The following is a 22218-nucleotide window of genomic DNA, read 5'->3' as shown; positions in this document are numbered from 1 at the left end:
TTAGAGCACTAGGATCTCTCATGCATTGGGGCAGGTTTGGTAAATTGGTACAACTATTCTGGAAAGTGGTTCAGCATTCATTTAAGTTGAAGACATGTAAACTCTATAAGCCAACAATTATATCCCTAGGTATAATGGAATACATTTCAAAAATATTCTTAGCATCCCCAAGCTGGTAGTATTCATCAACAATAGAATGGATAAATCAGTTGTGGTCTATTTATACATTGGGATATTATGAAACAATGAAGAAAGTCAAAGAATCTCATGAATGTAACTATGTGAAATATTAAAACTACAGCAATTTTATTTATATAAGTTTCAAAAACAGGGAAAACTAAACTATGTTTTCTTTTTTTTTTCTTCTGGGTGTGCCTATGCAACGAAGAGATTATTGTCACAAAAATCAGGCATGGTGGTAACCAGAGAGAAGCAGGGTGCTATTACCAGAGGGAAACATGGAGGGCTTTCAGGTGCGGACAGTGCTCTATTTCCTGATGTGGGTGGTGGTTATATGTGTTCCCTTTATGGTAAATAATGTAATAATATATGAAGGCACATATATAACATGCTAATATTGATATGAACACTTTAATAAATCATGCTTTGTTTTATGTACTTTTGTACACTTATGTGCCTTTTTGTAATGAGGTCTAGAAATTCCAAGGTTAATATGCTGATTGTTATTCCTGTTAATAATATAAACAATGTTCATGATGAAGGACTAGCTTTTTGAATGTATGTGCACACATGTGCTCAGTACTGATTCAAATATAAACATCTTATAAATGTCATTTACATGCCTAATGTGCTGTAGTGGAGTACTTTGGCTGACTCATTGCTACAGAACTTTAAGATTTGGGTAAGAAATAGTGACCTAGAAATTTTACCATTTTGAAAGTATTTTTTTCATTTTCTACTAATTTGAATGTTTCAAGGCTCATTATTTGGTCAAACTTGTAAGTTCATAGCATAAGCAGATGTGGAGTCTCAGATATCATTAAGAAAGATATAATAATAAAATATTTCCATTGGCCAGCCATAAATAGAATTTCTCTTTATTAGAAGCAAAATCTATACTAAGATAACTTTTTTGGACTAAATTGCTATATCTTTTCAAAACCATTTATAATTTTAGAAGTGATGTTTTCTCATTACTGAAAAGTCAGACCTTCCCGTTAGGTCGGCGTCGGCGGCAGCCGTCCGTCTCGAGAGACGATGGTGTAGCTTCTTAAGAGTCTATCTGCACCGCTGAGAATGGCTGTGCAGTCTGACTCGGGAGTGACACGATATCTGTCTCCTCCCGTGTTAAGTCGACATCTTGCGATGACGCTGGAGTGTCCTCTCCAGTGAAGCTGAAGCTACAGAGCCTGGGCAGGGTGATATGGAGGGTCTGCTGTTGCCCATGCAGCAGACCCCCCCTCTCTTCGCAGCTGAAGGATCCAAGGGAAAGACGGAGTCAATACAGCTTGGCTTCAGGTGCGCCGCAGGAGTTGCCGGTGTTGACTACAACGTCAAACCGCCTTAGGGACTCCGGCTCCGGATTTTCTGTCGGGGTTTACTCCCTTAGCCTTTCCCCTGAAGAGGTATGCCGCAAGGCAGCGGAGGTTTTTTGGAGTCAGAGTTTTCCTTCTCTGATGTGCCCTGACTGGAAGATCGAACCAGCGACACTTAGCTCGCAGGCCGACGCTCAATCCACTGAGCCAAACCAGCCAGGGACTCCGTTAGTACGGATTGAATATTTAGCACTTGTGTTAGACAGCAACGTTCTTTGTCTTTCTTGAGATGCATTGCATTAAAAACTAGGAAGAACATTGTGAAAATGATAGGGAAGACAGAGTATTTCCTTTAAGGAGACAGCCACATAATATCTTTCGTATTTTGCTACATTCTACTTCATTTTCTTTGTGTACAAACTGGGGTAGTTGTGGTTAAGAGCATGAACTTTGGAGTTTGCTAGTTCCAGATCTAGCACTTTGGGCAGATATTAAACTTCTCTCTGGGTATCAATCAGTCTTATCTTCAAAATATGGCTTTGGTAATAATATTCCATGTAATTGGAGAATTGGATGAATAACATAATAAAATACAGGGGCACATAACAAGGGCTTTAGAAGCATTGGCTATTTCGTTGCTCTCCTGAATCAAACAATAATTTCGTTTGTAGGTAAGGTATGCTTAGTTTAATAGGCATGTGTATGTGTGTTAATGTAGCTAACTGGGAAAACTAAGTATTATGTGTAATGTTGAGACATGAAAAGTGGAAAGGATCGATTAATTTTTCTCAACTGGTATGGCTTACATTCCTCCTACGCAGAGGTTGAAATGGGCCATTTGAATTCTGTTAAATCTGGACTAGCCAATTTTACAGTGGACTGTTCGTCATAGTTTCTCCAGACTAGTTTTTCTCCCCTAGGAGTTATTTTTACACTCCACAGGAAGAAAAGAGGCAGTTGAAAAAACAGATAACATATACCTACTTCCTTCCTTCCTTCCTTCCTTTTTCTTACAGTGAAACAAGGGCTAACCATCTGTTTGCTTAGTGTTTTAAATTTAAAATGAGATGTCAGTTAAAACTGACAGGATTAATTTTTCAGTCAGGTAAAGTGAGATTGTTCCATATTAATAAGGCTTCTGTCAGACACCTGATTTAAAGGCCAGGTGTGCCAGGAAGGGTCACGTGGGTGATGATAGGAAGTGCCGTCTATCACTGTGAGGGGTGCAGGCTCATCTACCTATTAGAGGACTTTGGTGCCCTGTGATGGTTTTTTCCTATGCAGGCCAGTTATCTCTGGTGGTTCCTGCGCCACTGCTGCGCACAGGTGGCCTTTTTGTGCCATCTCTGTGGAGGCAGAGTCAGTTTAAGAAGCAAGGAGTAGAGGGACTAATTCTTATTTATGTACTTAGAATGTTTGCAAATCTGAGCCATTCATTGGTTGTTTCATTTTCCTTGAGATAAATTGTGGAGAAGAAAGTGGGAGTGTTCAAAATCTTATAGAATTATAGCCACTGAGCCTCTCTTTATGGTTATCTCACAAAGAGAATCAAGTAACATAATGTAGACATACCGTCCTGAGTGAGACCAATGCAGTGTATAGGCTGTGGTCTTCGTCTGAGAATGATATCACTCAGGTGCTGACCACAAGAAATGTGATTTCTTCTTTTATAGCAGTTTAACAAACTTGTCTAATGATACTTTAATAAACACATCTAATAATAGTTGACCCAGAAGCCTAAACAACCAAAGTGATGGAAAGTAAGAAACAACATAGCAGAAGAGGTGAGCAATAGGCCGCTTGAATGAGGGCAAAACTAGTTGAATAGCTTGAAATGTTAGGTTAGTTTCCATAGACACAGAGCCTGAGACATGGATTCAGTACATGTGACTCATTGAAGAAAAAGAAAGAACCTCTGAGTGAGGGAGGGAAATAGGATTGGAAAGGGGATAGAGTTGAACAAGACTGTGGCCTCAGGCAGTCTGGCCTTGGCCTGGTCCGCAGTGGGGACAGGGAAGTTCTGGAGGTGTGGCCATCTGACTCTGTTCTGGCCAATGAGATAAGAGTGACCTTGTGGGAAGGCTCTTTAAAGACAGAGGAAGTGGGAAAAAGTGTACTTCTCTTCTTCCTTCTTCTAGTCTACAAGTTGGATGTGAAACCAGGAGGCATCTTAGGCCCTTGAGAATGAGAGCCATATGCTAAGGATACTTGAGTAGAAAGAAGAAATCTGAGTCCCTGTGACCATGAAGCCACCCTACCACCCCTAGACCAACTACCCCAACAGCATTCACCTAAAGTGAAAAGAGAAATATGATTCTATCTTAAGTCACTTTTAGTTTTGTTCTATTAAACTGATTGCAGTCCCTACTTGGTAGAGTGAGATAGGACTGTACCATTTTTGAGAGATACGAGACTTTCTGAGAGATATGGTAAGATGCTGTAGTCACCAAGGAACACATTGTGATGATAACTTTCATGGCTCTTTGTGTTTTCCTGCCCGAACTATTAAATAAGAAGGGAGAAAAGACTTTTTGGTTGCTTTCTTCATACAGTTGAGAACATTATCTCTTTCAAACTGTATATATGTTGATTTTAATTTGTGCTTATTCTCCTAAAGCCCTTAATACCTTCTCTTCTTTTTAGACTTTCAAGATGTATGTTAAAGAGGGAAAAAAGGTCTTGTATTTTCTATTGCAAATTTCCATTCTCTCAAATGTGGAGATTTAAAAAAAAGAAGAGAAAGAAAGGAAAAGAAACTACACTGGTAACCACTGAAATTAGTGGGTACATAGGAAGATATGAAAACCCAAGACCCCTGATACTGTTTTTAACTACTGGTTTCTGCCCATCCTAGAGCTTCTACTTCTTACATGTTGTTTTATTTAGCTCCCTGAGCATGTAGGCTTTATAAGCTATGATATCACAAGATATAATTCATTAATGTGTAGCAGTGGATCTCAACTGGGGACAATTTTGTCACAAGTAGTAGGGGTAGATATGTTTAGTGAGCTCTTAGGTAGGATACCTAACAGCCCTGTGAGGCACATATGTCATTTTTTCCATTTTTCCAAATCAGGAAACTGAAGCTCAGATGGGTCTGGTACCTTGGCTGGGGTTACATAGTTAGTAAATGGCAGAGCTGGAATTAGAATCCAGAGCTGTCTCATGACAAAATGCGTGCCTGTTTCTCTGCTTCATTCAGCAGCCTATGGGACAGGATCCATGTCTTCCTAACAACGGTCTAGAGAAGGGAAGACTATGGATTCATCCTGGTGGGAATCACCCTGTCTATGCAACCAACATGGATAGTCCTGTAATGAGATTGCTCCTTTGAAGTTCCCTAACAGAGTTAGTAATTGCAGGCCCTTAGGAATAAGCCCGTCCGTGCCTGATATCGTCCGAGAAATTCTTAAAGCAATCACCTCACAACAACTCATAGTGTGAACATCCCTTTAAAATTCCCATGTGCAGGCATATTTCTCATCTCTCCAGACAGAATGTGTAAAAGGTGAGCTGAAGTCTGGAAGCCCCTTTGAGCATATGAGAATTCCTCCATCTTTTTGCTTCATTATATTGTAGATTAAGATTTCCTCCATTTTCCAGTGCTTTCTCCAGCTTTGCTGAGAGAGAGAGAGAAATCTTAGAGCAGTCTCAGGATGGTTTGTCCCTTTCAGATCTTATTGGGAGAAGGTAGATAGAGAAATCTCAAACAGTTGGTAGGTGCCAAGAGGTCAGTTCTTTTCAAGAATACTCCAAAGCCCAGTCCTCATTAATCAGTTTAGAGAATGTCATGGAAGAATTTTAAACACAAGATGTTTCTGAGCCAGTTATTCTCTTTTCACCAACAACAGCAAGCCCGCTGCTTGCTTTCCTGGGACGTGAAGGCAGCCGGATAATGTCGGTAATTTATCCTCTTAGATTTTCCAAAGCCAAATGGAGGGCACAGTGAACTTTGTAATACTTGTTAAATCTCTAGGAAAGAGTTCTGGAATTTTTATGCTTACCCAGGGCTCCACGGAATCCTATGGCTCCCTTGAAACTGACTTTTCTGTATATCTGTGGTCCCTGGTGTGTCCTGTCAAGATCCCTGTGTGGCCTCACGCCCAACTGACCAGCTTCATTTCCTTCAGGCCCTTTGGCAGAAACTAGTCTTGTCCCTTCACAATCCTCAGCATATACCAAACTTGTTCTTAATTCTGGGCCTGTATCTGTGACTCCACCTTCCCCACCAGATACGCTACCTACAGGGCACTTTGCTCCATTGTCTCTGATTGTTTTGCTCTAACTTCTTATATATCAACTTTGAAAGGAAAAAGAGCTCTGTTGTCAGGCAGATCTAGGTTTACACCATAGAATGGCCGTTTACCTGCTATGCGACCTCAGTAGGGTCACTTGAAGTCTCTGATCCATAGCTTTCTTTGTGTCAAAGAAGGTTAAGAATACCTACTTCACAGGGCTTATGTGAGAATTAAATGAAAAGTGTTGGCAAAGACCCAGTACAGGTCAAAATGGGGTCAAGCTCATAATTGTTTGTCTTCCTCCCTCCCTTTTTCAGGCTCTTTCTTGCGATCAAAGCTTATAACCTAATTCTTCTGTAGCTTCCATAGTGCTGAGCACACAATCTGCACCATATGAATACTTCATGCCGGAGAGAACCTATTTGTTTGCAGAAATTGGAAAGACAAATAGGGATTCTCTGTCTTTCAATGACATTATTTTTTCCCTTCTCAGAGTATGATTTTGGTTAATTCTCTCCTTTCAATAACAGCAACACAAAGGCTGTTTAGATCAATTTATAACCATCAAATAGCTCATTTATTTTGCGATTCAGTGGGTTAGCAGGACCGCTTCTCATATTTCCAGCTGCTCCTAGATGTTAGTTTTCTCATCTGGGCTTCCAGCTTGCTGGAGAGGAAAAGCCTGGGGGCTTTGATACAGATGCTAACTGTGCTGCTGCTGCCTTTGCACACAGTCCAGGTTCCTATCATGTCCCTGAAGGCACCGTGCTGTTTTATAACCCTGACCTTTGGCCTCCGGAGAATGTCTTTCTCATGCCCATCAATTTCTCTTTCAAGACAAGAGTCATTGCCTCTATATAGCCTTGCAAGACTAGCCCCCTTCCACACTGATCAGGTGAACTTACCCACTCTTCCCTCTGAATCCCTGTATTTTTTTAATCTGCACCGATTTTTTTCCATAGCATCTTGTTGATGGTCTCAAAGTTTGTGTCTCTTCAAAATTCATATGTTGAAATCTAATTCCCAGTGGGATAGTATTTGGAAGTGGGGCTTTGGAGAGATAATTAGGTCATGAGGGCTCCATCCTCATGAATGGGATTAGTGCCCTTACAAGAAGAGGTCCAAAAGCCAGGTGCACTCTCTTTCTGCCATGTGAGGACACAGCCAGACAGCTGTCTGCAACCAGGAAAAAGGTTCTCACCATATACCGAATTGGCTGGTATCTTGACTTCCAGCCTCCAGAACTGTGAGAAATAAGTTTGTGTTGTTGATAAGCCACCAGTTTATGGGTTATGGTATTTTGTTATAGCAGCCTGAGCTAAGACACATCTCCAACACTCAATTATACTTATTGGTTTTTATCCATTTCCCCTTACTGACTAGGAAGATGATCTAAATGAAAAATGACACCATGTCTTATTTCTGAATCCCAGTACTTGGTACCTTGCCTGAGACAGAGAAGGATGGATGAATGGGTGGAAGGGAGAAAAGAAGGCTGGCAGTCACCAGAAAAAGTGGAGGCACTTACAACTATTTTTTTCAATGATTTTAATTCTTTTTTTCTTTCTACCATTCTGCACATTATTCTGTCCCACTCTCTAGCATTCCAGTGAGTATGAGCTCAGGAGATACAAGATAATACCAATAGGTCTGATTTTTCCAAACTTCAGATCAGAGACCAATAGTGATAAGTATCTGAAAGCTTTTCATGGGTAAGAGCAGGGGTAGGAGAATTCACTCAAAGATTTTTTTCCCTTTCTTAGGTTTGTTTTCCATTGAAATGAAGAACTGGGCTGGAGATTAGCAGAGTTAAAATTTTAAAGGAAGGTAATCCTAATTTTTAAAAAAGATGTAATAAACAGTTAAAAATAGTACATTTCTATACACATAAAATGAGTTTTGAGTCTCTCTTTGGATTTATTGTGTAACCTCTACTGTGTGAATATCTGAGCGATTAATATACATAATGCTTTTTAAGGAAAAAGTGGCTACTTTTAGAATATCTTGTGTGATGTCATGTGTTATTTTTATTTCAAAAGTAGTTCTGAAAATTTCTAAGATTATTAAAAGTTGTATAAATAAAAGTATTTAACATCTATATAACTTTTTATAGTCAACAAAATGCTTTTCAGGTTTTATCTTATTTATTCCTCACAACAAACCCGTAGGTTAGACCTTTATAATTCCTACTTTACAAAGGAGGTTTGAGACTTAGAAAGATCAGGTAATTTGCATTAAGCAAGTCAGTGGCAGATTCAGACTTAAAAACAAGATCTTATAGCTCTTAAGCCCTAGGCTTCTTACAAAAGGTTTAATAAACAGGTTTTCCTCACATGTGAATTACTGTTTTGCATTCATAACATAAACCAATGGAGGTTGAAAGAAATGGTGGAAAGTTTAATGATGCTAAACATCTGTAAATGCAATGTATTAAAAATAACAAGAACAGAAAATCCATAGTTGTATGGGTTTTTCAGTCTGTTGAGCATCAAATTGTATTTCCCAATGAACCATCTGCTTCCAAATTTCAAGCTCCTATCAATTTAATAAGCCCCTTCATCAGTGAAATGAAAGGTACATGCATTGGAATCAACAAGTATGTGCATGTGTGTGTATGGTTTTGTTTTAAGAAATTATACCTTCTCTTCAAGATGAACGTTGATGGGGAGAAAAAAAATCAATCAAATTAACATCCTTGTTCATGTGTAGACCCGAGAGAGATAAGGTCTTGTCTATTATCACCAGATTCAAGGAAGCCTAAATGAGGCTTTGGTGTTTCCTCTCCATCCATCCTGTATGTATCTCGTTAGCACTTTCTTGTCTTTCTTCCTGGCCAGGTAGGGGTTTAGCCAGAGTGACCAGGAAGAGAGTGTGTATTTTTTCTGACAGGGTAACTTCTAGTTTCATTAGAACATCCAAAAAGGGTCAGAAGGTTAGGGCTGTACATTCAAATCTGGAAGATTTCTGCCTGCAGTTGATGGCTGTAACTGTGTGAATAACTCTGATCTTTCTAATGAATGAGTAGTCAGTGTGGGTTTCTACAAAGAGAAAGGTGAAGGGAGTCTGAAGCAGAGCTGTGGATAATGCCCACGATGTTACTCATCTTTAAAGCGCCCACAGTGAGTGTGCGATACCCCAAATCTGCACGAAGAAGACAAGGGCAACAGTAATGGAAACTATATCAGTATTGTAGTATTACAATTAACAGATGATCAAGTTATGGTTTAAATAAAGGGATCATGGCTTCAGGGAAGGGCTCATAAATCCCTATCCTGGATTGCAACAGTAGTATAACCCCTAATTACATAAATAATACATGGATTAATTTTTACAGAAATGCATTGCCTTGAAAAATGCCATTGATATTTTGATAGGAATTGCATCGAGTCTGTAGATTGCTTTGAGTGGTATGGACATTTTAACAATGTTAATACTTCCAGTTCATGAGTCTGGCATCTTCTTCCATTTATTTGTGTCTTCTTCAGTTTCTTTCTTCTGTATCTTACAGTTTTTCAAATACAGGTCTTTTACCTCCTTGATTAAATTTATTCATAACTATTTTATTCAATGAATAAAGAGGACGTGCTATATATACACAATGGAATATTACTCAGCCATAAAAAGAATGAAATCTTGCCATTTGCAACAACATGGATGGTAGAGAGTATTATTCTAAATGAAATAAGTCAGGCGGAGAAAGACAAATACTGTGTGCTCTCACTTATATGTGAAATCTATTAACTAACAAAACAGAAACAAACTCATAGATAGAGAGAACAAACTGATAGTCACCAGATGTGAGGGTGTTGGGGCATGGGCAGAAAGGGTGAAGAGAGTAAGAGCTACAAATTGCCAGTTACAAAAATAGTCATTGGGATGTAAAGTATAGCACATAATAAATATAGTCAATGATATTGTAATAACTAGGTACAGTGCCAGATGGGGTGATCACTTTGTAAGGTATATAAATGTCTAATCATTATGTTGTATACCCAAAACTAATATAATATTGTACGCCAACTACAACTGAAAAATAAATTTTAAAAAAATATAAAAGAAGACACAAAATAAATGCATTGTCTTACATACTTGTCTAGAATGACATTCATGTGCATCTTTTCTTCCCAACCACACAACTTTGTAAAATCTTCCAGATGTTTCTACCCTTAGGTTGTCATGTCACTACAAGAGAAGCTCTAAATATGGATGTAAGCCTAAGGCTTTCCTTATGCATCTATTCAATTATTTGTGAAAATATGATTAGTGGAAGAGCCCATTATTGTACCATATACTTGGAATAATTATTCCCATTTTGTTTGATAAAAAGCTGGTTTTTATCCACAAGCAACAATTTCTCATTAGCCTATGATAATTCAGACTTTCAACCAAACATTCAGATATATATTGTCTTCAGTGTACAAGGCATATGGAATCTTTAGCAAAACTTGTTGGAAATAGAAATGTCACACCTGCAGATTCTCTTTTACTTACACACTAATTTCTCTTTTAAAAGAAAAAACTTAAATAGATTTAAACAGCTCTGCACAGAGACCCTGCTTTCCTGCATCTTGTGCTAAATGGGGAGGGGTCAGATTTTACCAAAAATCAGCCATCCAGCAATTTGTTTTCTCTGTGAAGAATAACGCTACTCCCATCATGTCTTTATGCACAAAAGGATGAGAAGTAGTCAGGCCAGAAAAGCCCTGAAGAGGGAAAATTGAAGGCAGCAAAGTGACGATATTGCCAAAGTGCCATTCTGGAGTATATATTTATGAAGTCTTTTAGATTCCTCCATAGTGTGAGCTCTGTGAAGGGAGTGTTTGCTTTTGTTCATTGCTGTGTCCTCAGCATCTGGAAAAGTACTTGGTAACTGATAGGTGCTTAATTAATACTTACGCTCTAATAATACTTGTATAGTATATACTATAAGTATACTCGTCGGCAGCCGTCCGTCTCGAGAGACGATGGTGTAGCTTCTTAAGAGTCTATCTGCACCGCTGAGAATGGCTGTGCAGTCCGACTCGGGAGTGACACGGTATCTGTCTCCTCCCGTGTTGAATCGACATCTTGCGATGACGCTGGAGTGTCCTCTCCAGTGAAGCTGAAGCTACAGAGCCTGGGCAGGGTGATATGGAGGGTCTGCTGTTGCCCATGCAGCAGACCCCCTCTCTCTTCGCAGCTGAAGGGTCCAAGGGAAAGACGGAGTCAATACAGCTTGGCTTCAGGTGCGCCGCAGGAGTTGCCGGTGTTGACTACAACGTCAAACCACCTTAGGGACTCCGGCTCCGGATTTTCTGTTGGGGTTTACTCCCTTAGCCTTTCCCCTGAAGAGGTATGCCGCAAGGCAGCGGAGGTTTTTTGGAATCAGAGTTTTCCTTCTCTGATGTGCCCTGACTGGAAGATCGAACCAGCGACACTTAGCTCGCAGGCCGACGCTCAATCCACTGAGCCAAACCAGCCAGGGTGTATAAGTATACTATATAAGTACTTATAGTACATACTTACATACTATATAGTTATATACTATAAGTACTATAAGTATATATTTATATAGTATATACTCTATAAGTATATAGTATATACTATAAATAATATATGTATACTGTAATATGTATACTGGGAACCCTGGCTAAGTCACCATAGTAGGTATGAAGCCGCGACTTTGTGGGTTTGGGTCCCAGCTGGACACCCTTTCCACGCCACCACATGGCCCCAGCAGAAGCCAGGGGCCTGGGGACACTTTTCCAGATGGAGGATGCAGGGCTGCTGGCTCTGGTTTACGGGCCCCCGTCATCCTCAGGCGAGACTCTGCCACTGTCCACTCTCCAGGTAGTCTGGGGAGCCCGGGGGCGGGGAATGTACCGTCCAGGCCCAGGACCCGAGGCATCAGCATCCCCAGGCACTGCTGCCGGTCTGCGAGGGATGGAGAGGGCCTTGGGGACAGGAATCTGGATTATTCCCAGGTTTTCGATCCCTGGGGCCAGAGGGTTGCAGCAAGGTGCCACCCTGGAAACAGCAGGAAAATTGAGTGCCTTGTGGCCTGTGACGTCCTGCCTTGGAGAACCTTGACTCCAGAAGAAGGAGTTGGTCCGTCCACCCAACACAGATATGAACTGAAGGTCCACCACAGACCAGGCGCTGGGGCTGCCGTGGGAACAAGACATCAGAAAACCTGGCCACAGAGCGAGGGGATTCTGCACTGACTTAATGAAGTGGTAGAGGGGGCTGGGCCTTTGAGGGGTACTTTCAGAGACACCCGGAGAATTCTTTTGTCCTTACGTATTGTACCCACTAATTTGATGTTTGGCCATTAGAAATTAATTCCTTTAGCTATGAAAGACTTCTAAGACTTTGAGGTGCGCAGGAAAGTCCTCATGTCCTCAGGGGACATGAGCCATTCCTACTTCTGGGTCACGACTAGGGACTGCTGGTACCCTGGTCCTATGGAAGAGTCCAAAGATGGGCAAGCATAGGAAAGGCAGGCAGAAGAGGCAGGACTTGGGGCGGGGTGCTCTGTCTGTTGTGCGACCTGCACGGGCATCCATTCCTTCTGTCCCCTCGCTCCTGGAACCTCACTGCATTTGGTGACTCCCTCCCTGACTGTTCTTACTGCCACATCTGTGCTTTTGTGCAGGCCCCCGCTCTGTGGGGAAAGTATTCCAGCTGCAGCGGAGGAGACAGACTGAGGTCGTCCCATTTCCCTTGCAGACAGTTGATTTAAGCATGAACTTGGGACTCAGTTTTGGCCAAAGAGATGTGTGTGTAGGGGGCAATCTGTTGGCGGGGGGGTGGGGGGGCTATGGAAAGGCTTCCTTGCTTTTGAAAAGAGAGAGGGAGGAGACCACACCTCCTCCCAGGCAGGGCATTGATGCATCTGGGTGAGAAGCAGAACAGGGGACGAGACCCCAGAGCCAGTGGCCGTGAGCCTGCTGAGTCAGCGAACCCTGGAGCTGCTTCACCCAGATACCCTAGTTACGTGGGGGACGCTTCTCTTCATTGTCTACACCATGTGGAATTTAGTTTTCATCCATTTATTTCTCAAACAGATGTTTTTAAGCGCCCACTGTGTGCCTAGAATTGCATCTATTCCAGCAGGGGAGGCAGGATATTAAACAATAAACCTGATGAATAAGTAACAGAAGCAGTGGGTGAGTGTGACGAGGGTGGTCAGGGGAGGCTCTCTGGAGAAGGTGACATTCAAGCCACTAATTCTGTCTACACAGGCGAATGAAATAACACTGCCATGCATGACTGGAGCCCTTTCCAGCAAAGTTTGCTTCGAGAAAAGTGGTTCTCAGCTGCAGGCCATTTGTGTCCCCTCCCAGGGACATTGGGCACGTCTGGAGACATTTTAAATAATATATTATGCTATTAGAGTTGTTCTCTACCCTGGCTGGTTTGGCTCAGTGGATTGAGCGTCGGCCTGCGAGCTAAGTGTCGCTGGTTCGATCTTCCAGTCAGGGCACATCAGAGAAGGAAAACTCTGATTCCAAAAAACCTCTGCTGCCTTGCGGCATACCTCTTCAGGGGAAAGGCTAAGGGAGTAAACCCCGACAGAAAATCCGGAGCCGGAGTCCCTAAGGCGGTTTGACGTTGTAGTCAACACCGGCAACTCCTGCGGCGCACCTGAAGCCAAGCTGTATTGACTCCGTCTTTCCCTTGGATCCTTCAGCTGCGAAGAGAGGGGGGGTCTGCTGCATGGGCAACAGCAGACCCTCCATATCACCCTGCCCAGGCTCTGTAGCTTCATCGCAAGATGTCGATTCAACACGGGAGGAGACAGATACTGTGTCACTCCCGAGTCGGACTGCACAGCCATTCTCGGCGGTGCAGATAGACTCTTAAGAAGCTACACCATCGTCTCTCGAGACGGACGGCTGCCGACGAACTTACACAGAAATGAAATATATATTTTAATTTGGCATTTATTTATTGGAGGAATGAGTTTATTTTTATGATATATTATTAAATTAATATTTTTGGGTCATTATTGACTCTTTTAGCCATTACTTAGTGCCTGGTCCCCATGTGACCTTTGTGCACTGAGGAGAGGCTGGACTCTGAAGGTGGGGGAATGGGATTTCCAAGAAGTCAGCTAAGCTGGGGGTGTGAACAAATAGATGTCAGAAATGACGCCCCCCCCCATGCACACACATGCACACATATACACCATAGATAGCCTATGTCTTGACCCTAAATCCTACTATTTTGTTACTAGTTAAGCCCCTGATTTTGGCCTGCGGTTCGGATGAGGAATTCTAGCTTGCCCACCCATTAGCTGCCGTAGTGAACCTTCAGTGTCCTCAGCTGCTGCCCTTACCTCCAACATCAAACGTATCAGCTCACTGGTAGCTTTTCCTAGAGCTCCTAAGAAAGATTATTGCATTTACATTTGAATTTACATTTACATTCACAAAGTAAATGTGACAAAGCACTCCAGTATTGATTGCGGGGCCTTGGGTCACGAGGTATGAACTCATATATTCTTCATGCAACAAATATTTGTGGAACTTCTCCATCTGGCTGATGTTATACCAGGTGCGATGTCTGCAAAGCTCTGCCCTCTGGGAGGCTCACAGAGGAGAAAGAGGGACAACCATGTGATAACAACGCAGTGTGATAAAACCTCTAAAAGAGGGACCTGCAGGCCCGATGGAGTCAGTGACTGTCACAGCTGTGAGGTGCGATCCAGGAAGGTTTTCCAGGGGGAAGGTGCTTGGACTAAGCCTTAGGGGTCAAAAAGGAGTTTTATGAAAGGCATGCACAGGACATGGTGGGCTGGAGGGGCGCTGTCAACAGCATGCCTGCAAAAGATTCCGGTCTTCCTCACCACAGTACTGGAATTAAAAATGTGACTGACAGACTGTAAAGGAATCTTGAAAATACCCAGGCAAACACTAAACCCTTGCTACTCAGAGTCTGGTCTTTTTACCCCACACTACCCATGAGCAATTTAGAAATGCAGAATCTGAGGCTCACCCCAGACCTATGGAATCAGAACCTGCATTTTAACGACATCCCCAGGTGATACGCGGGTGCTTTGAAGTTTGAAATATGAATCTCTTTTTCTTCGGATGGTTGAATCTTCTGTTGGAGTTTTGGGACACTTGTTAAAACTGAACCTGATTCTTGAGTGATGTGGTAAACACATGAAGTTCATTTCGACAACAGTGTAGGGATCAATAGGGGATCTATTTTAAGCCTGTGGTTATTTAGCTTTGGAGACTAAATTTGTCAGTTAGAAATTGACCACCATTTACATCCTAGCAGCTGTGACATTAAGTCCCAGGGTTTTTTCTTGATTAGCTGTATGATCTCAGGCAAACCCTTGAAGCTTGCTGAGCATCCGTTACTGTGTCATTCATAGGCACCTCCCATGTGCCAAGCAGTATTCCAGGCACTGACAGGAACATCATCGCATTTTCTGATTTGCCGACTGGGGGACAACAATAGCTGCCACAGACGGTGTCTCATTAGGATCTACAGAAGTAACGTGTATCACAGTGCTTTGCAAGGGATAAATGCACAAGGTTACACTTTAAATATCTGCATAGAAAAAAAATGCATATTTATAGAGCATTTACGGTGATCTAAGACCTGTGATAAATTTACCTAAGTTCAAAGATCTTTGTTATAATTGAAATAGGCAAAACAAAACACATACATTTCATGCTTATTTAAGAAAAGAGGTATCAGGATAAAATTAAAAGCAGCGCTTACCGCATGAATCATAGAGAGCGTGTGACACTGATCTGTTGTCCAGTCCACCCCAGTAATCCTCTCTGCCTCCCCCTCTCCCAGGCATGCGCCAAGGCAACGATTATGGCTCTCAGTACCGCTCAGCCATCTACCCAGCCTCCACCACGCACATGCAGGCGGCCCTGAGGTCCAAAGAGGACTACCAGAAGGTAAGGTCTCCTGCTGCTCCTGGGCTCCTCCGTCTGCCCCTGCCATCTGTCCCCGCCAGGTTGGGCCCCACCTGTTGTGGGAGAGTCTCGTTCTTTTCACCTGGCACTGTGTTCCGTTTGCACCTTTTTTGGAAATTTCTATGAGCCTCTTGGAATGGAGCCACTCTGCTCCATAAATGTGCTAAATGAGATTTTAATAATAGGCCCTTATGCTTTTCTCTTTAAAAACAACTTACCATATAGTCTTTCTCCCGCTCTCTTTGTCCTTCTCTGCCCTCTCTCTGAAGTTCTCGTCTTCTTTCTGTATTTATTTGCACGGACTGCCATAAGGAAGTACCACTGACTGGGTGGCTTGAGCAACAAAAATGTATTATCCTTCTGGAGGCTGGAAGTCCAAAATCAAGGTGTCAGCAGAGCTGGCTCCTTCTGGGTTTTGAGGGGAGGGTCTGCTCCAGGCCTCCCTCCTTGGCTTGTAGATGGCCCTTTCTCCTGTGCCTCCTCACACAATTCAACCGGAATGCTCTCTGTCTTGCTCGTAACAGTAGATTGAATTATAATAAAAAATACTTTTCAGAAATATAGGCATTATATCATAATTATCTTCACTATTAACTTGTGTTGTATTTTTAAGATCTCCTCCAGTAGAGATTTAGTTCTTTTAAAAATAAGTTGAGTTGTTTTAATTTTTAGAACTTCATGATAATGTTTAAATTGGAATTATTATTATATTTTCTTTTTTATAGTTATACTTATATCCACTGTATTTTAAAAATTAAATTAAATTTAAAAAATGTTTAAATTATAGTTTATACTCTATATTATTCTATATTAGTTTCAGATATACAGCATAGTGGTTAGACAGTCACTTTACAGAGTGGTCCTCTCAATATTTCAAGTACCCACGTGTCCCCATACATGGTTATTATGATGTTATTGACTATATTCCCTGTGCTATCACTTATATCTCTGTGTCTGTTCCATACTTCTCAATCCCTCCATCTTTTTCACCCAGCCCCCAACTCCGCTGATTTGGATTCACATTTAACAACAGAGCCAGTAGCTACTGTAATGTCTATTTTACAATTATGTAAATAGTCTATACAACAATTCCCAAGAATGTTTGGGTTCTCCACCTGTCCCCCAGGGTGGCAGAGATGGCAGTGAGACAGAGGCAGGGACAAGAGTGCACCTACTGATGAAAAATTAGGAGGACATGCAGCTCATGGTCAGTGTAACTCCGAAAGCAGAGAGGGCTACAGGAGATGCTGTTGGGGCCCCACTTCTTCCCCAGCATCCAACCCCCCACCCCCAGTAAAGCTGTGCTGTCTACCTGGGTGATAACAGTAGGCACCTTCTAGGATGGCCCTCAGTGGTCTCTGGCCATGTATAATCCCCTCTCCCTGAGCATGGGCTGGATTGAATAACTCACTTCTATAGAATGACAGAAGGGATGAAATATTACTTCTGAGATGAGTTTGTTAAAGATTGCAACTTCCATCTTGGGGGCACTTTCTCTCTCACTGTCTCTTGGATCACTGGCCCAGGGGCAAACTGGCAGCCTTGTTGCCAGGCAACCCGTGTAAAGGCTCATATGGCAAGGGGCGAAGGCCGCCAAGAACCGTCCAGCAAACTTGGAAGCCCCTCAGCCTCAGTCAGGCCTTCAGATGAGATCGTAGCCCCATTTGACAGTTTGGCTGCAACCTCATGGAAAGCCTCAAGCCAGAGGCACCTAACTAAGCTGTGCTATAGAAACTATGAGATAATAAATGTTTATTGTTTTAAACTGCTGGAGTAGTTTGAGTATATTTATATTTCTAGCCTAAAACACTTTTAATTATAAATTATTGCTTCTCGTATCCCTTTTCATCATGACTTTCCTGATAAAGGTGGGCTTGCCTGGACATATGTGGGGGCAGCTAAGCATGTAGCCTCTGGCATCAAATTGTCTTAATTTGTATGTCAGCTGAGTGACTTTTTATTAAGTGCCTAACACACAGAAGCCGTATATCTTATCTGCTCAAGCAAACCTCTAAGGATGAGAGAGCTCATTAGTACCCCCATGTTTTAGATGCCCAGCATCATAAGGTTAAGTTAGCAGAGTAACTGGAATTAGAAAAATAAGACAATACAGAGAGATGAGTTGGGCAGCTGTTGCGAGGCTCCAAGCCAGAAACAAGGGGAGCTCTGTCAGGGATGGTCAAAGTCTAAGTGGAATGAAGTGTCTTTGGGAAGTAAAACTCAGGAACTTGGAACTGATTGCAAGTGGAGAGTAAATGGGAGGGAAGAGTCCAGGGTGACTTACATGTTTCTGGATAGTGATGATTTGTATGATAGCTGGAGGAGCAGAGGCAGATTTGTGGGGAAAGGAAGTTAAGTTTGGAAATGTGGAGTTTGAGATACCCATGTTATGGCTATCCAGGTGGTTGCTAGGCACTGCAACAGGGGAGAAGGGAAGGGCGAGGCCAAGGGGATCTGAGCAGGGGAATGAGAGGTAGCTGGTAAGACAATCTATTAGGGCTCCTTTACCCAATCCCAGCCAGGCAGCTGACCATGTGTCTTAAGGATGGTTTACCATTTTGTGGTGATTTTCTGGCACCTCTGTTAGAGCAGAGAAAGAGAAAAAGAAGTTTAATTTTCAGCAGAAATCCTGCTACAATTGTATAGTTACATAATATACAGTTATATATGTAGTTTATGTAATATATTTATATACAGTGTATATGTAACTGAATAATGATACTGATAATAATAGAATGGCAACAACAGTACCAACTGAGTACTTACTGCAGGCTAATTTCTGTTTAAAGCAGTTTATATAAATGAGGTCATTTATATTATCTCTGACTATTATTCTATACACATACATAGATAAAATGGATATGTTTAGATTGAAGTATTTATATATATCTCTTATCTTTATGTAAAATTGTATTCATTTGTGTATCTGTTTCTAGTTTTGAAACGTGTATAGATTTCTAACTGTTCAATTGATATAATTTATAGTATACATACACACACACACACAAAAAGAAATCAATAATTTACAATATCCATGAGAGGCGATATAATTAGCTTTTACACCATAAAGAGGTCGATCTGTGATTTTACATTTACCTTAAAAAGTAATGTGGTTTCTAATGATCACACAGAGCAGGGAGGGAGTCTCAGATATCACCCGTTGCCTTAACAGGTGAGTGAAGAGTATGAGGAAGCTGAAGAGGTGAGTTGACTTTCCTGTGTTTTCTGTCTAGGGTAACCTTGAACAAATTCCTGAAATAGCAGGGATCTTTAGTAGGAAGAGCCATTTCTTAACAATACTTGATTAGGGTGTAGTACTCTGTAATCTCATCATAAACAATTAGGTTTATTTCTAAAGCATGGGGTGACTCCTTCCATGCATATTATGTCTACGTAACATTTCCCCTTTAAGAGTTGGCATTTCTGGCCCTGTCACTACATTCTGGGAACTCATCTTATTTGAGCCCTGGTGGGACCCCTACGTCCTAACTGTAACATTGGCTTAGGTTACTAATTTAATAGTCTTCACTAGTTTGCCCCCCAGTGACCTCCTAGTAACCAGCTTCTTCAGCAACTTCTTTATATGTAAAGTTTAGAGTGACAGTATTGCTTACCACGAAGCAGCTATTTGAACATAAAAATGGCTGATTTTATCACAGGGACCAATTGTTGAGCTAATTAGATGTGCAGTACTGCTGATGAGCCAGAAACCCAAAGTGATCTTAACTGGTTTTGTGCAAAGTTGACTGGGTTGTAGATACAGGCTCACCAACAACCCTAGGAAAGGAAGAGTGGCTGAAGAAGTCTGCTCATTTCTGTTCAGGTTAGAGGACTGGGGCATCTTACAGAAGAAGGTCAGAGTGAAGGGTAGACTTCACACTGTGTTTACTGACCTTGAAAAGTGCTGGATTCTGCTCCCAGAATTTGACAGCTGCTTCACGTCTTTGATGAGCTGAAGACTTGGCACAGACTCTGGGGGTGTTCTTGCTTTTGGACCAAGACTTTGTGATCTTTTCTTGATTGCGTTTTTGTATTTTTTTTTTTTCAGCATTTTGTGGTGGAATTATATGCTAATGCTATTAATTGGAGGAGATAATCTAACTGTTTTCAAGTTATCAAATGTAGACAGTTTACCTCCCAAGTGAACCTGTCATGACAAACATTTTCTAATATTCTACACTGAATCATGGTCTTCAGCGGGGTGGGAGGTATTCACATGTCATTCTGACATCTTCAAAATGTGACTCTTTCTCATTTAGGAATTAAATATTTTGATCACTGATACATTCTGTTTCTTGAAATTTGATAGAGAATCAGTAAATCTAATGATTGTTCTCTTGGTCACATAGCCTACCTCCTTTCCGACTCCTCAGAGCCTCATGAACAGTTAGCACAGCCTTTCCTCTGGATAAACTTTTGGGTGAATGTTAAATAACCCACTATGTGTCAAATATAAAATAGTTTAAAACTCTGTTTCTATCAGGCTCTCATTCTGTTTGTTCATCCATCTATCTACCCAGCCACCCATCCATTCATTCATCCATCCATATCTTCAACATAGCTATAATCTTTACATGTTTACCATATTTTACCTTAGATTTCACTTATCTAACAATCTGACATCTATACTCTATGTAGTATCATTTTAAAGAAAAGTACCCAAAGTAAAATATAAAAGCAATATGTGATGATTGGATTACAACAAGCATTTTTTTTAGAATTGCTTCAACTTTGATTATGTAATTTTCTTCCATAAATTTTGAATGTGTTTTATAATTTTGTTCAGCTTTGATTATTTAATTTTCTTCCCAAATCACTCAGATTGCAGCCAAATAGTCACTGACTCCCCAGGCTCTCCAGTTAAGCCCTGACAAGATATTATATTTGGCTTCTGTGTGTGTGTGTGTGTGTGTGTGTGTGTGTGTGAGAGAGAGAGAGAGAGAGAGAGAGAGAGAGAAACAGCTTTCATTTTCAAATAACCTACCTACCGATGTTACCAATTAAGTTTTCGCTCCTTTTTTTCTAGCATAGTTTAAATGCCATCTCTATGCCAATGATGGTCAAAATTTATGGCTAGAACTACACTCTGGGTTCCAGATCCCCATAATCCACTGCTTACTTGTTGACATAATATTTCCTAAAATGGAAGCTTGGTTCTCACCCCTGCACTCCCTAAAACAAGCTGCCCAGCTCCTTCTCCAACTTCCCCATCATCATCTTTTAACCTGTTTATGCTAGGTGCCTAGGAGCATTCCTCACTCCTCACCTCCAATTAATCAGATTTACCTAGATTCTACTTCTAAATATATCTCCAGTATGCCTTCTCTTTCACGTTTATGTTCGCTCTCCTAGTTCCTGCACCACTGAGCTTACCTCTCTACATGCCACCGACCCACACAGGGCAGTCAAAGCATCTTCCTGAGTCTGATTCCAGTCATTTCCTTTTCCTGTGTCAACTTGTCTATGGATTTCCTGTGACATTTAGAGTAAAACCCAAACTCCTTAGCCTACAAGGTCACACACAATCATTTTGCTGTCTTCCCATAAGACATATGTAACTTCTAGTCAGAAGTGCCGAATTATCATGGCATATGATTCTTGTTCAGATCTCAGAATCGTTGAATAAAGCTTAAGAGATCTGGGAACTCAGGACAGAAACTAGAGTCACTCACAGAAAATTTTACAGCTGTGCAGTCATCACAAAGCATGGTTTTATAGTTCTTTGTATTTCAAAGTTCACTCCTGTATGGACTCACTGTTGCCACCAAGAGACCAAATTCAGAGGTTCGAGGAACTGCTGCATTGTTTAGTATGTACTCTAGGCCTTCGGGAATCAACCACGGCGTTAACCATAGTATTCCTTGGCCCAAAGCCTATCTTGCAATCTCTCTTGACACAAGGTATTATAAATATCACAGTCACAAAACAGTATTTGGTGAGATGAAGTCAGTGGTTGGTACAAGAAACCATCTTCCTTTCTCTAATTTGCCAAGTCTCTGACTTTTTGTCCCTGTCTTAGTTACCTATGGCTACTGTAACAAACTTCCAAAAACACGGTGGCTTCAAACAACAGAAATTCATTCTCTTACAGTCCTGGAGGCCAGAAGCCCAAAATCAGTTTCACTGGGCCAAAATTGAAGGTTTCAGCTGCCTGTGCTCCCTCCGGAGGCTCTGGGAGAGAATCCCAGTCTTGCCTCTTCCAGCTTCTAGCAGCTGCAGACGTTACTCAGCTTGTGGCCACATCGCTCCAGTCTCTGCGTCGGTGGCCATGTTGCCTCCTCCTCTTCTGTGTCTAAACTTCCTCTGTCTCTCTCTTATATGGACACATGTGATGTCATTGAGGGCCCACCTGATAACCCAAGAAAATATCCCCATCTCATGATCCTTAATTTCATCATATCTGCCAGTCTTTGCCGTACAAAGTAAGAGTCACATGTTCCAGGGATTAGGACATGGACATTTAGGGGTCACCATTATTCAGTCTACCATGGTCCCCACACCTGTTTTCCAACATACCACTGTCACATGTCCAGCCTCAAATGGGGACTGAGACTGGGA

The 22218-nt window shown here is 41.6% G+C and overlaps 1 protein-coding gene across 6 annotated transcripts in view; it reads left to right on the top strand.

Annotated features, from left to right (window-relative positions):
- Positions 1 to 22218, top strand: part of MSRA (methionine sulfoxide reductase A) — a 384072-nt gene that overhangs the window by 275668 nt on the left and 86186 nt on the right. For 5 of the 6 annotated variants that reach the window (XM_090289002.1, XM_090288997.1, XM_090289000.1 and 2 more), the window contains one exon: positions 15536 to 15642. In XM_090289002.1, the coding sequence (XP_090145128.1) occupies positions 15536 to 15642 (107 nt within the window). Of the gene's footprint in view, positions 1 to 388; positions 474 to 15535; positions 15643 to 22218 lie in introns of all 6 variants that reach the window. The other variant, XM_090288999.1, reaches the window with a different exon arrangement.

Source organism: Furipterus horrens, unplaced genomic scaffold, assembly GCF_987537825.1.
Source record: "Furipterus horrens unplaced genomic scaffold, mFurHor1.1.pri manual_scaffold_10, whole genome shotgun sequence".
In the NCBI taxonomy this organism is placed as follows: domain Eukaryota; kingdom Metazoa; phylum Chordata; class Mammalia; order Chiroptera; family Furipteridae; genus Furipterus; species Furipterus horrens.
Note: the sequence above shows the minus strand (reverse complement) of the source record. Positions and strands in the feature narration are given on the sequence as shown.